Source organism: Pseudopodoces humilis, chromosome 8 (genome assembly GCF_049639895.1).
Source record: "Pseudopodoces humilis isolate 2021_Gansu_Grassland_sample_001 chromosome 8, ASM4963989v1, whole genome shotgun sequence".
Lineage (NCBI taxonomy): Eukaryota > Metazoa > Chordata > Aves > Passeriformes > Paridae > Pseudopodoces > Pseudopodoces humilis.
In genome coordinates, this window is record NC_142207.1 from 35,258,998 (window position 1) to 35,272,285 (window position 13,288).

At 46.7% G+C, this 13,288-nt stretch overlaps 1 protein-coding gene across 5 annotated transcripts in view; it reads right to left on the reverse strand.

The window, feature by feature from the left end:
* Positions 1–13,062, reverse strand: part of FN1 (fibronectin 1) — a 51,530-nt gene extending 38,468 nt beyond the window's left edge. For all 5 annotated transcript variants that reach the window (XM_014257756.2, XM_014257760.2, XM_014257757.2 and 2 more), the window contains exons 1-11: positions 12,870–13,062; positions 12,516–12,644; positions 10,911–11,048; positions 8,985–9,116; positions 8,726–8,863; positions 6,455–6,613; positions 4,880–5,080; positions 4,241–4,420; positions 2,604–2,780; positions 2,009–2,161; positions 91–219 (exon numbers count right to left, since the gene is read on the reverse strand). In XM_014257756.2, the coding sequence (XP_014113231.1) occupies positions 91–219; positions 2,009–2,161; positions 2,604–2,780; positions 4,241–4,420; positions 4,880–5,080; positions 6,455–6,613; positions 8,726–8,863; positions 8,985–9,116; positions 10,911–11,048; positions 12,516–12,644; positions 12,870–13,026 (1,693 nt within the window). In that variant the 5' untranslated portion in view covers positions 13,027–13,062. The remainder of the gene's footprint in view (positions 1–90; positions 220–2,008; positions 2,162–2,603; positions 2,781–4,240; positions 4,421–4,879; positions 5,081–6,454; positions 6,614–8,725; positions 8,864–8,984; positions 9,117–10,910; positions 11,049–12,515; positions 12,645–12,869) is intronic.
* Between the last annotated feature and the right edge of the window lie 226 nt (positions 13,063–13,288).

Consider the following 13,288-nt stretch of genomic DNA (forward strand, 5'->3'; position numbering starts at 1 on the left):
ACCGGGCCCAAACTCACACACCAGTTTCTCCACACCACAGCCAGTTTGTACAGAGCCACAAAGGGTGTTTGGGGGCAGCTGGAGACTCACCAACAGGATCACACTTCCATCTGCCCCGGCCCTGGCCAAAGCAGGTGCAGTTCAGCATGTGCCCCTCATCATGGCGCTTGTGGAAGGTCTGGTTCACGTCATAGGTGATGCCATCCACGATGCACTGGTCTGGGGGAGAAAGAAGAGTTTATCAGCAATAGGTCTATAGAACCCTTCTGTCTGGAACATCATTCCCTCTGTCTGATCAGCACACAGACTGATCATGACCAGCTCCAACCAAGCCAGAAAGGAGCCCTCCTGTAATCTGTGACCCCCACAGTGCTGCATACACACCCCTGCTCCCGAGTTCATCTATCAGCATTGTACAAATAAGCAACACGTGGCCAAAAGAGGTCTGTAGGACACAATCCAGCTACAGAACTGCCTTGTTGTTCCTTCAGACAGAACCCACATGTGAACAAAAATCTAAACCACCACACTGACTCTCCAACCATCTCCTCTGAGGAACATCTCAGGTGAAACTCCTCACTGCAACTACACAAAGAGAAAAAGGCTGCTCCAAACTTATAAGGACACAATGAAGAAGTACAGCCATCCTCCTGATGTTATTCTGCTGGGTATCTCTGCTATCCTCTGTAGTAATCTGAAGGCAGAGGCAGATCTTTTATGCACACAAGATGCTACTGGTGCCCACCAGTCTGCTCTTCCCTCATAACACAGTAACCAGACCCCATGCTCTAGTACAACACTATCACTCCATTAGGTTCCATTAGGATCTGGCCCAGAATTCCTAAAGCCAGTCTAATCACAGCAAGGAGCAGAAAGACAAAACAAACACGAAAACAAGCCCAGAAGCAAGTTGTTTTGTTAAGTGGGACCCAAGAGACTCAAGTTCAGGTCCGGAGTCAATCCTGGACCAGCTGTCCTTGGGGAAGTGAGTCCAGGCTTTCATTTCCCATGGTATTTTCCCACACCATGGGCACAGCATCAGGATAAACCAAGGAGCACTCAGACTCCTCTGCAGGCGCCAAGGTCTGGCTGCTGTGTGTAAACAGCTCCACTCAGATAACCTCTGCCTTTTGAAAAAGCAAAGTATCTCTACCCTCTACCCAACTCATCAAGAAAGACCACTTCAACTCCAGAATGGAACTGCAGAGAACTAGCTGTGTAAGTGAAAACACAACTTGCACAGACCAGAACTTTGAGCAGTGCCTTTCATGCTGTTCTGAAGGGAACACATTAAAAAAAAAGCTTTCCAAAGCCCTCGAGTGAGGCTTTCCCTATAAATTATATCCCATTTCAGCAGCGGTGTTAAGAGTCCTTTCTTGGCCTCTTGACAGCAACCCCCCTGCCTTTTCCAGACATGAAGCCAATGCTATGAGCTGGCTGTAGGATGATCAAATGTCTGCGCTTTTAAGTCTTCTTTTTTTGGTATTGCTTAAGTAGTTCTCCACTTGGACCACTCACACAAATGAGTAAATAAATAAGAGTAATCTCCATGCTTTCCTGCCAGCTTTTCATATAGATTAGCCAGCAAAAGGCTAATCCAGCACAGAGGAATTGAAAATTTCACTGCTGAACAATAAAACAGAACAGCTCTGCTTTCAAACTTCAGACTAGTCTGGAGTTTTGTCTGTTCTTGAGGTGGGGAGGTGCCTATAACTGAGTTCTCTGTAAAGTCACAGTGGTGCCAATTCCTAAATGTAGACAAAAGGAGGGATACCACGACCAAGATAATCAAGGTTTGCTTCTGCTTGAGAGCCTGTTAAGGCTGGGATATACTTTTCCAGCACATAAACAAGACAAGAACTTCACAGCTCCTCTAATCCCCTTCCTACTCCAAAGAGTAAACTGCAGTTCTTGAGTGCAGGCTCAAGCTCACAATGACAGAAAAAGTACCAATTTCTCCCGCCTCCCACTTGGACTGAAGTGGTGATATCAACATGAAAATCAGTACCTCTGAGCTGTGAATAGGCAATGCAGGTCCATTCTCCACGGCCATTTCCTACACAAGTACATCTCATCATGTGGCCCATGTCATGCTGCTTATCCCACTGGTCCCCAACACGGTACATGACACCGTCATTGGTTGTGCAGATTTCTTCATGGGCTGGGTGAGAAGAAAGCAAGAAGATATTCACGAGGCCAGAATTCACAAGATCTTGAGGACTGAGACCATTTGCAAAGCCCCTTCATACCAGGTAGCAGTTTCTGCATCTTAACAAAGAAATTTTAGGCACACACTCAAATTTAGGCTCTCCAGCAGATCTACACCAGTCTGCACCAGCTGAAGAGCATGCCTATCACTGGCTTGTAGCAAGGAAGTAATGAAACTTGCCTTCTCCTGGCACTGCCTAAATCTTTGCTAGAAGTGGTCAATGGGGAAAAAAAGAACAAAACAAAAACTTCAGAAATGCCTTAAAGGGCTTTGGGCTGAGACACAGCTCATTAGAAATCATCAGTATCTGACCAGCAACAGAGAGGTCTTCACTTTCCAGCTCAAAGAGCCACATACAGGTTCTCCATAACCCCTTTATGGCTCCCAGCCTTACCAGCCATGGGGCAGAAGCCAAACTTCTGGTCAGCATCGTAGTTCTCAGTGGTTCCACACCACTTCATGTTGTCCCTCCGTCCCTCAGAAGTACAGTCAGTGTAGTTGCGGTTGTTGTACAGGAAGGGGAAGTGGCACAGAGCACCATTGGAATTGCCACCACGTGTCTGGACCAAAACTGTACAAAAAATGAAAAGAGAACAGATGCAAATGCAGCCTGCACTCTCTTAGCATGCATGGAAGAGCTTGGAAAACAAACCACTAGCACTACTTTTTCCCACGTGTGCCCTGTATATAATCCACAGGCCTCTTTTCTTGGCTTTAATTAATTCAGATGTGGAAACATAAGCTTTGCACAAGGTCAGTTTGTTGCAAGCTTTGCTCTGGAAGGAGCTGCAGAGCCAGCCATGGGGATTCCCAGGAAACAGGGAAAACCAAAGCTTACACTGTTTGGGAAGTAACTTTGCAGATCATTTCTCCCAAAGCCTAGGGAATGAAATAAACTCACAGCTGTCAGCATACCTGTGTTATCTCACTGAAGCCATTTCGCAGTGGTGCCCTTCAGCTCTAAGGGAAGCCTTCACCCTCATGAAAGGGTTACAGCAGTTCAGTTATGTACAACAGGACAAGCCAAAACCTCTCTGCAGGCTGGAAACTTCATGTTTTGCAAGCAGCAGTGGAAAGAGGGCTGCAATCTACCTGAACTAATCACCTCTTGAGCAACTGTGCTTTACAAATATTGGAAGAACAAGAAGACATTTACTGAGATTTTTCTGTATCGCATTTCTCTTTTCCACAGTGTATCACAAGAAGCCCCTCTAATGTGCATGGATGAATGTGTGTATGTGCAAAGACAGTGTTTAGGTGTTTTTTGGGGGTAAGTTTGTTTTGTTTTTTAAAAAGAAATTATTATATGCCCTGTAGAGAAAGGCTTGACTTTCATCAGGAAAAAAACAGCCTAAGTAGAACAGAATTTTTAAAAAAATGTCTATGCAGTGTAAGAAGCATTATTTTCATGTGAATTTCACATGAAATATTATTTCCAAGGTCAGATCCCAAGAAGATGCCTGGACACTGCTCCATGGATGTCTGACAGGCATCTACACAGGTAGATAGATCTGTGCTGTGAAGGGAACACTGACCATCCACAGACAAGAGGGAATGCTGCTGCCTCAGTCATGCCCCAGCTCTTGATCAGTGGCCACAAATCACACAAAGATCACTGCTATATATGGCAGCCTGGTTAGAGAGCCAGGATGGAGGGAGTGACAGGACTGCACAAACTGTACTCCATGGATATCCTCCTCTTTGCAGCCTAATTTGGGCATTGCTTGAAGCAATTCATCCAAGCAAAGCCAAAGATAAGCATCCTTTGGGCCAAGGCTCCACCATGACCAGGTACTCCCACCATTCTAAGGTCAGCTCAGAAGACAGAACAGGACTCAAAGGGCACATCTGTAGCACCACCCTCCAAAGATGCCAAGTAGTCTGTCACCAGGCAGCCCTCCATTCACAGCACTGCCCTGCTGCCTTGAGTCCTTCCAGACTGCTGGAATTGGTCAGGCAGCCTGTTCCTGTGTCCTCTGCTCCTTCCTCCATCCTTCACATGCATGTGAAGACCCTCTGAGAAGAACTCACCATTCTGCTCAGTACAGAAGGAGTATCTCCTGTCCTGCTCAAAGTTGGAAGTGGTGCTGCACCAGAAGTGCCCATCTGTGCGGCCCTCGGTGGTGCAGGAATAGAAAGTCCTTCCATCGTAGGTGAAAGGCAGAACACAGGGCTCTCCATCAGAATTGCCACCATATGTTTGGGTCACAGCTTCAAAAACAAAATCACAGCATTAGAATGTGGTTTAAAGCAAGCCCCAGATCTCAGGGCTCTAAAACAGCAACAGCCCCTCCAGGCCAAGTCTCTGGCTGCTGGGAACCCACACTGACTGCCGTGGAGCCAGGCCAATGCACACCAACAGACAGCTCCATAGCTGTGGCACTCTTTTACATTCTTTTCCAAACATCTATTACTGCAGCTCCATTTGAATAAAATTATTAATGCTGCTCCCCAAGGGCTCTGTTTCCCCTCAGCAGGTTATATCTAGCTCACTGGGAAACGCTCCTGCCCCAAAGAACCAAAGCATTTCTTCCCCCCTTACTTTCTCCAGTACCTCTTCCTCAGAGGACATTTCTGCCATCCACACAAAGGGTTCTACTTGGAAATTAAACCACAAGACAGTCCTGGAGACCTCAGTGGAGCAAACAGGCACTACACACCAACTCATACCTATCTCCTGGCAGCTGACTCCGTTGCCCAGGCAGGTGCACAGCATTTGCTGGCTGCCCTGTGTCTTGAGCCACTGCATGCCCACCGAGTAGATGACGCCGTTGTCCGTGATGCACTGGCCGTAGGGCTGGGGCTGGGGCTGCTGCGGCTGGGGCTGGTACAGCGCAGTCTGCACGTTCGTGATGCTGGGAGAGCCAGAGCCTGTGGGACAGAAGGGACATGTGGCACGCAGAGCTCAGCAACAGAAGGTTGCCATTAAATGCTGAGATAATAAAACCTGAGGCACTCCGTCAGACGACACTTAAGCTTCCCGAGACGCGGCTTAATTATTCCACTTGGCAAATTTTGAAATTAGAAGAACGACTCCCCCTTTCTGCTAATGACAGCCTCTGCTTTCCATCCCTGTAGAGTGGCTTCAGAAACTGTTTTTCATACAAATTGTTTAGAAAACAGTATCTTTTGGGAAAAAAAAAAAAAACAGTTGAAGGAAATGTAGAATAAAAAAGTCAAGATCGGTAGCAAAAGAATAAAAATTACCAAGGAAGTAGAAAGATGAGGCAAAAAGGATTAATTTTGAATTTTTCATTGAATAACTAGAAGAATAAACTAAAAATGTATTCTTTTACTCAGCAATTATTAGATATTTAATCAAAGCTTTTGGCACATTATCATTTGCAATAATACTGAGAGACAAAGAGGCCTGTTGTTGTCTACATCATATAAATTTTTGCTAATGATTCCCACAAGAACCTCCACAAATTCAGCTCTGGTGAAAGCAGGGAAGGAATAATGGAAACAAAATACTGGTACCCTTTTTTTTGAAGTTTAGACCTTCTGAGAGTGTTAAGGTAATATGATGGCACCAAACAGTTAAAGGTTATTTACCAAGAAAAATTTAATGCAGGCACTGCAGAAAAACAGAAGTTCTACATTGCACTCACTGATAAGAAACCTAGATCCTTAAAATGACAAAAAAAGAATTTAGGAGCTGAAGGTTTAAACCTTGGGCACAAAAAATATGCTACCTGTAAACTAGGCAATATTTCATACCAAAATTACAAGCTATCTCATGTACATGTATTAAACAGCATTGTATACATTCCTTGACATTTTTTGGGTTTTATAAGCTAAGCCATTAGTAGGTGTATTTATCATGTCAAAGAAACCAGATGGTCTCAGTGGGGTTTAAATAAAGGACATTTCCAGAAAATTACCCTGAGGCGAATACATAAAGTTCAAACATTAACTTGGAGTGCCGTGCTCCCAAGACAAAGATTGTTCCTGTGGATGCAGGGCCCTAGATGTGATTTACTGCCCTGTGATTGTGCAGGCAATCCCATCTGTACGTGCCAGCCCCATTTGTGCACAGAAACAAGGTACCAATTAATCTGATCTTCACAGGCACAAACAAGGAGCATCTTCTGAACTCTGACCTTCTTTGCTGCTGATCTTTCCCACACAAGACTCTGAAATACCTGAATTAGGATGGAACAACTCAACTTCAAGTCCTAACCTGTCAAAATACGCCGTTCCTCTTCCCTTTCCCTATGTTCCACGCCACGATGTCCCCCTTACCAGTGCTGGTAGTGTGCAGGGACGTGTGTCTCTCACACTTCCATTCGCCTCTGCCATTCCCGGTGCAGACACACTGCAGCAAGTTCCCACGGTTGTCCTTCTTGCTCCAGTTGTCTCCAATTCTGTAGGAAGTCTTGGTGTCGTGGTCATTGCAGCGATCTGTGTGAGGAAAGTGACTCTCAGCTGGGCCTGCACTGGGTGGCTTCACTGTGAAGTTTCCAGCACTTGACCACTCATCCTTTAAAGGCTGAATTAAAGGCCCATCTCGTTCTCTGGAGCCCACTGTTGCAATTCCTACACGCACTAAAGCCTGCACTAAACTGCACAGGCTGAAAGCATCCCCAAACCCTGGTGCTTTAGCCTAAGGAAAGATTTCCATTCATTTCCAGAATCGTGCTTTCACTTTGCAGCCATTGTCAAAATGAGCTATTCTTTAAAGGCATTCTAAACCCATTCTGTCTAGCACACACCTTTAAAGCTAAACTTGTTTTAACAACCCTTTCTTTCTTTTAAGAAAAGAAACAGGAGTCTTTGCAGCTTGGTCATTTCATATTATACACAGGGCTCTCTCTCATCTGTTTGAGGGCAACATGTAAAATCCCATTTCTTCCAAAAGAAGCCTGCATGAAGCTGCAGTGAAGTTAATACAAGCTGCTCAAGTAATACCAGGAGTAGCAGACTTTCTAAATCTCTTTAATAACCCACAGCCCCTGATGAATTGAGCAAATGGGTTCAAAGGACAGCACAACAAACTACTTTTGTCTGGATGCCAGAGCCACATGGATTAACTAGTTCTTCTTCCATTACAACATTTTACCTTCTTATTCAAGGGAAACTTGATACAGTGGCTCAAATATAATCACGGATCAATGAACATGGATTTATGAAGAACTGTGGAAGGACATATGCAATAAGCCAGATTGTCAATGAGAGAGCACATGGGACAGAATGCGAATGTGGAAAACATGTTACTGATTCACACTGCTAAGAATGACCAGAAATTGAGCATTTGCCAGAAGTATGGTAAATTGGTGAGGTATTCACCATGCAATTCTGAAAATGTGAAAAAAACATGTCTTATGGACACTTTTCTCAATGAAAAGCTGAAATGTCACTGAAGCAACCAGCTGTGATTCTGGAAAATGTTGGCCATAAAAAGATAAATAGCAGCAGCACACACTTGAAGTGTAATGTCATTTTGTAGCCTAGAGGTATCATTTTATATATATAAATTTGAATTTCTCTATTCAAATGTAATTGGAAAACAAAATGAAAAATGAACAGGTCCTTATATTGCAATTTCCCCCATGATACAACAGCACAGACCTGAGTTATGGAAAGAAAGCTACTGCCAAATACATTTTATTAGTAATAATAAGTCCTCCCAAATTCACAAACAACACATTCTGTTTTATTCATTCCCATTTGACAGCTAATGATTCTTCCCCATATGCCTTTAACAGACTTAATATTGTAAAGGCTGGGTTGATTTTTATAGCTTATTTCTTGACCAAGCCTCTCCAGATCTTCCATTTTAATCTCAACCCTCCTTAGTGTCTTATTCTTTACAGGTCTGCTGGTTATATCAGCAAAAATCCATTATTTGTGTGCCCCAAGGCAACTGAATATGAGGCAATTGAAAGGCTACAGAAAGGTTTCTTAAAACTTGCATAACCAAGGCGTAAGGTACAAAGTTAAATCTTCTTGAGGCAACTGGTGTAAACCTGAAGCAGAAGTAAGCTCTGTTGTAGAGCTAACAGGACTGGAACAGAAGGTAAATAAACAAGCAAGATTTTGGGTTTTAAAAGTCCTGTTTGCTCTGCAAATACAAATAAAATGGAGTATTTACGGTACTGTCCCTCAGTGATGCAAAAACTTTTTAAAAAAAAATCACCTATGCTGGTGGGGCAGGAAATGGGGCGGGAAAAGTGATAGGTGAGATGGTAGAGCAGGCAAAACAAACCCTGGTTTAGCTAACACATAAATTAAACAGTAATAAAGAAGAAAAAATATTTTAATCTTGCAGATCCTGCCATTGGAAAGGGTATTTAAGTTAAAAATCACTCGACTGCCCCTCAGAAGGCTCCATGAAAGCACAGAAATGGACATCCTAGGCTAAACTCTGCCCTTTTGTGGGCCAAGCGATTTCCCTGACTTCCTGTGCTGACAAAGAAATAACTTTCCTTTCCCATGCAGGATGAAAAAGAAGTAAGAAAATACACAAAAAAAATAAGTGAGATAAATAAAGCGGCTTGCCAGGCTAGCACTTACTTCTGGAGGTGCAGGTGATGCGGCCGCTGCCCTCACCGAGGCAGGTGCAGTCCACCATCATCCAGCCCTGGTAGGGTTTCTCCCAGGTCTCTCCCACCACGTAGGACGTCCCGGCCGTGTTGTCGTAGCACCGCTCGGCTGTGAGGGGAAAGTGGATCAGAGCCCACCCAGGGCGTTCCCACACGGGGACACCTCAGGGAAGACAAAAGGCCCAGACGGCCTGACAGCGCTGAGGGGGAAGGAAGGAGCCGGCACTCACCCACAGGCTTGCAGGTCCACTCGCCCTTGCCGTTGCCCAGGCACACACACTCCAGCATGTAGCCGCCCGTCTCATGGGGCCGGCGCCACGTATCGCCGATCTTGTAGGACTGGCCGCCCTCATGGCAGCGATCTGTGGTGGGAGATGGGGAAGCCGAGTGAGGGACACACCAGGGATGCGTAAGGTAAGGGCCATCTGGCCAGGGAAAAGGGGCAGCAAGGAGGAGGAAGGACACTGAGGACAATGAGGGGGAAAATGGCATAAAATGAGCGTAAAATGGCATTCAACATTTCCCACTGGCACCTGCCCTTTTCCATCGGCACCCACCACTTTCTGCACTTCCCAGGCCCTGTCTTCCTCCCTCAGCTAACTTCTCCATGTTCCAAAGCCTGGCTGGTGAAAAGGGAATGCCAGGGAGCGATGAGGCGATGTTTCTCCCTCAGGCCGTGCTCTCAGTCTGAGGGCTGGTGAGAAAGGCTTTGCCTCCATCTTGTTTGAGGCAATGCCCCTTGGGCTTCTCTGCGGCCATCCATGAGGGACATGGTGGCCAGGACAGCATGTGGAGGGTAAGGAGGTGCTTGGTGTGACAGCCCAGTGGGAAATCAGAGCTCTTTTGGGGTTTGGAAAGGCAGATTCCAGCCCATCAGTGCCCCACAGCTCTGAGGCAGCCCAGGCTGAGAGAGGGTAGCATGGTGCAGGGCCTGTGTTTGCAAACACAGGGTTTTTCTTTCGAAGAATCCAAGGGGGAAAAAAAAATAGAAAGAAAGAAAAAAACACCCACATCCCATCATTTATTAAGAGCCAGTAAAATGTTTTGTGGGCTCATTTATGAAAGCAGGGAATCTCAGAGCTCTGAAGATTGATTCAAAGCCAGTCGCAGTCAGTGAGACTCTCCAGTGAGCTCTAAACCAGGCTGATGATGAGGAAACAAGGCTGCTCTTACACTCGCAATTTCCTTACTGACTCTCTTTCCTACAACACTTATCATCCCTGCCCACTGAAATGCCATTAAATTCAGAAGGGTTCCAGTTTTACTTGTTAGATTTAATGCATTATTTTTTTCCCATGCTACAATGATGGCTGGTTTCCGAGTCCTCTGTGGCAACACTACTAGGATCTGCATGTGTGTCTTAAACAAGAAACTGGATACTTTTAACAGCAAGACTTTTCTCAAAAGGTACCTCAGAGACTTTGAAATCTCAGTATAAAAATCCTGACACACAGCAATCTTCCTCTGTGCTTGTATAAAGTCCAATTATGAACTAAAGGGAAATTGTGAACAATTCAGTGACTCAATAAGGAAAGGATTTCCAGACAGAGATGTGAAAGGGGAGCTGGAGAGAAAGGACCAAGGGAAGAGAGGGAAGAGCAAGAGGGAAGTATGGGTCAGGCTAGTGAAAAAGGAGCTGTAGAAACATGTTAAGCTGCTGTCTGGATATCAAATCCCAGTTCCCTTAGAGACAAGTGTTCAATGACATTTTTGGAGGATGAAGGACTGGCTCGCAGGTGGCATTAATTTATTATCATTTATTCTGAGTAGTCCCATTAATGCTAATGGTGTTATTTTGACCCAAGAGCTGCAGTGCAGACTTTTTTCCCAGTCAAAAAACTACTTTTATAATTGTACCTGTGAAGATGTAGCACACTCTTATACATAATAAATTACTAGCCTGTATGGCTGGACACTTACAATAATTTTTGGCCTATGTTTTCTCACATAGCACTTGACCTCTTAAATAAAAGAGGAGTTTGGTTGTGCAAATGTACGCACATGGGGCAAGGACTTTTGATTTCAGAGCTTTAGTGGGCTTTGGATTAAACCCCACGAAACTGCAGCTAATAGGCACTGGGAATAGTGTGTAAATTGCTCTGGAAAATATGATACTAAGGAACAATAGCTCTAGGAATAGGCCCTTAGTTACATACTGGCAATGGTGCAGCTGATTCTCCCACGTCCAGCTCCAATGCAAGTACAGTCCCAGATCATGGAGTCCTTGGGGCGCTCATAGGTCTCCCCAACTCGGTAAGTGGATCCAGTGTATTTGTCAAAGCAGGTCTCTTCAGCTAAGAGGGAGAAAAAAAAATAAATAATCAGCTTCATGTAACCACACCAGTAACATGTACAGTCAACAGAAACACATTCCTTGCCTCCTCACACAGATACTCCTTCTTTCCTGGGGGAGAAAAGTGCCTAGCAGTCTCCTCTTTGTCATGGGACAAACAGCAGAGAGGAAGTTGGGTGAAATTTGCCTCCTCAAAGCCCCCATGATGCTCAACAACCTCTTCTTCCCTCCCCCAGGGAACCAGAAGTTGCACATGGCAGGCATGCCTGAAACCATCAATCCCAGCTGTTTGAAGCCAACAGCAGAGAAGACAGGAGGGAGCAAACAACCCCTGGAAACTGTGTGCTTTCTCATGCTAATCCTCCTCGCTCTGACTTAGCAAGAATTGAGTAGATTAATCCCAAATTCTGCAGCAGTCCCACCAAAGTCAACAGCAAAGTTCACTACTTGTGTATTGCTCACACTCATGCATAGGTAAGTGATTACAGAACATCAGTGCTGCCACCAGATTCAAGATGTGAAGCAGAACAACTTCCTTCACTGCTGGGCAGATAAAGCTCATTGTGTCATAAGGAAAACTTCCTACTGGACTTCAAAACTGTAAAACTTGGGAGTCTCTGCAGAGGAAGGAAAAGTGGATTGAACCCTCTTTTATGGAGTAAGGGAACTGAGTACTCCTTAAAATACTCCAGCCGTGAGGCAGGCAGCACACAAACCTCGCAGAACAGATGGCTGAGATGTTCACATCGGTCTTACATGAACACTGTCAGCCAAGAACCAGTTTTTCATCTCTTCTACCTCCACAGCAACATAAAGGAATTATGACAAACCAGTGGTTTCAGACCAATAAATACAGATAGATTGCATCTGATAAACTGAACTACACCGAACCCTGGAGAGACACGTCCTCCAGCAGACCTTGCATTTAAACTTCTTTCTGTTCCCTAAACTTTTTCTGCACAGACTAAACAATCTCATTTTACGCTCAATTATAGAAAGCTCACAGCACGGCCAGGAGGCTGTGGAAAGTTGCAAGTTGAAATACTTTTAAACAAGCTGACGACACTGCACAGCTATGAAAAGTTGGGGTGAAGCAATCAAACAAAGCAGAGCCAGAGCTGCAAAGTGACTCCAGATCTGAACTTCCCCGTGCAAGTCCAGGAGTCAGTTCAGTTCATTATAAAGAAGAGGTTGGCTCCAAAATTAATGTTTAGATCCAATCCTCCAGAGAGATGAGTGATGTTTGGCTCAGGGTTCTGGTGGCAGGCCCATTGCTAATGAAAGGCATTTCTTAAAATCCCAAGCCAGATCTTCAGTGAAATTGAGTGTAGATCCCATTACTGACCCTAAGTACCAAACTTCAGCGGAAAACCTGGGCTGCCAGCCCTAACCCGTACGAGGCTTGGCTTACTCGGCACCAAAAGCCGCGCTGGGGTCTCGACGGAGACAAAAGGGGCCACCAACTTACGTTCGGGCTTGCTCTCGCAGTTGAACCCTCGGCTCCCACCGTAGCAGGTACAGACCAGAGTGTTTCCCAGGTAAGTGCGCTCCCACTGCTGGTTTATCTGGTAGTACCGTCCATTGTCATAGCAGGTCTCTGTGGGGGAGAGGAGCGGGGATGCGGAGGGGGGAAAAGAAAGCGAAGTTCGGCGTTACCGGGGGCAGCAGCCGGGAGGGAAGGGGCGCGGGGCGCACACGTGTGCGGCTCGGCCGGGCCGAGGGGCGGCGAAGGGCGAGCAAGGGGGTCACACAAAGCCCCCCGCGGCCACCGGCGCTGCCAAGCCCCGCTCCGTTCCCTGCCCAGCCCGCGGGCTGTACTCACGCTTTCCCTGCGCGGCGGTGCCCTGCGGCAGCGAGGTGGTTTGGGTCTGCGCCTGCCGCCGGCTCTTGCCGCCGGCTCCGCGGCGATGTCCCCCCGCCGCCGCGGCCCCCAGGCAGAGGGCGAGCAGCGCCAGCCGCCACACGGTGCGGCCCGGCATCCTGGCACGGCTGGACTCGGCACGGCTCGGCACGGACAGCCCGACGGACGGGACGGCGCCGCTGGCCGGGCGCTATATAGGGCGGGCTGGGCGGGAGGAGGCGGCCGCCGCCGCCCCAGAGCCCATTGGCCTCGGCACCGCCGGGGGCCGGGCGGGGGCCGCCACCGCCCCGCCGAGCCCCGCCGAGCCCCGCCGGGGTGGGAGGCCCGGCCCCCCTCAAGCACAGCGGCCGTGCCATTTTGTAGAACATCTGGCTGAACAA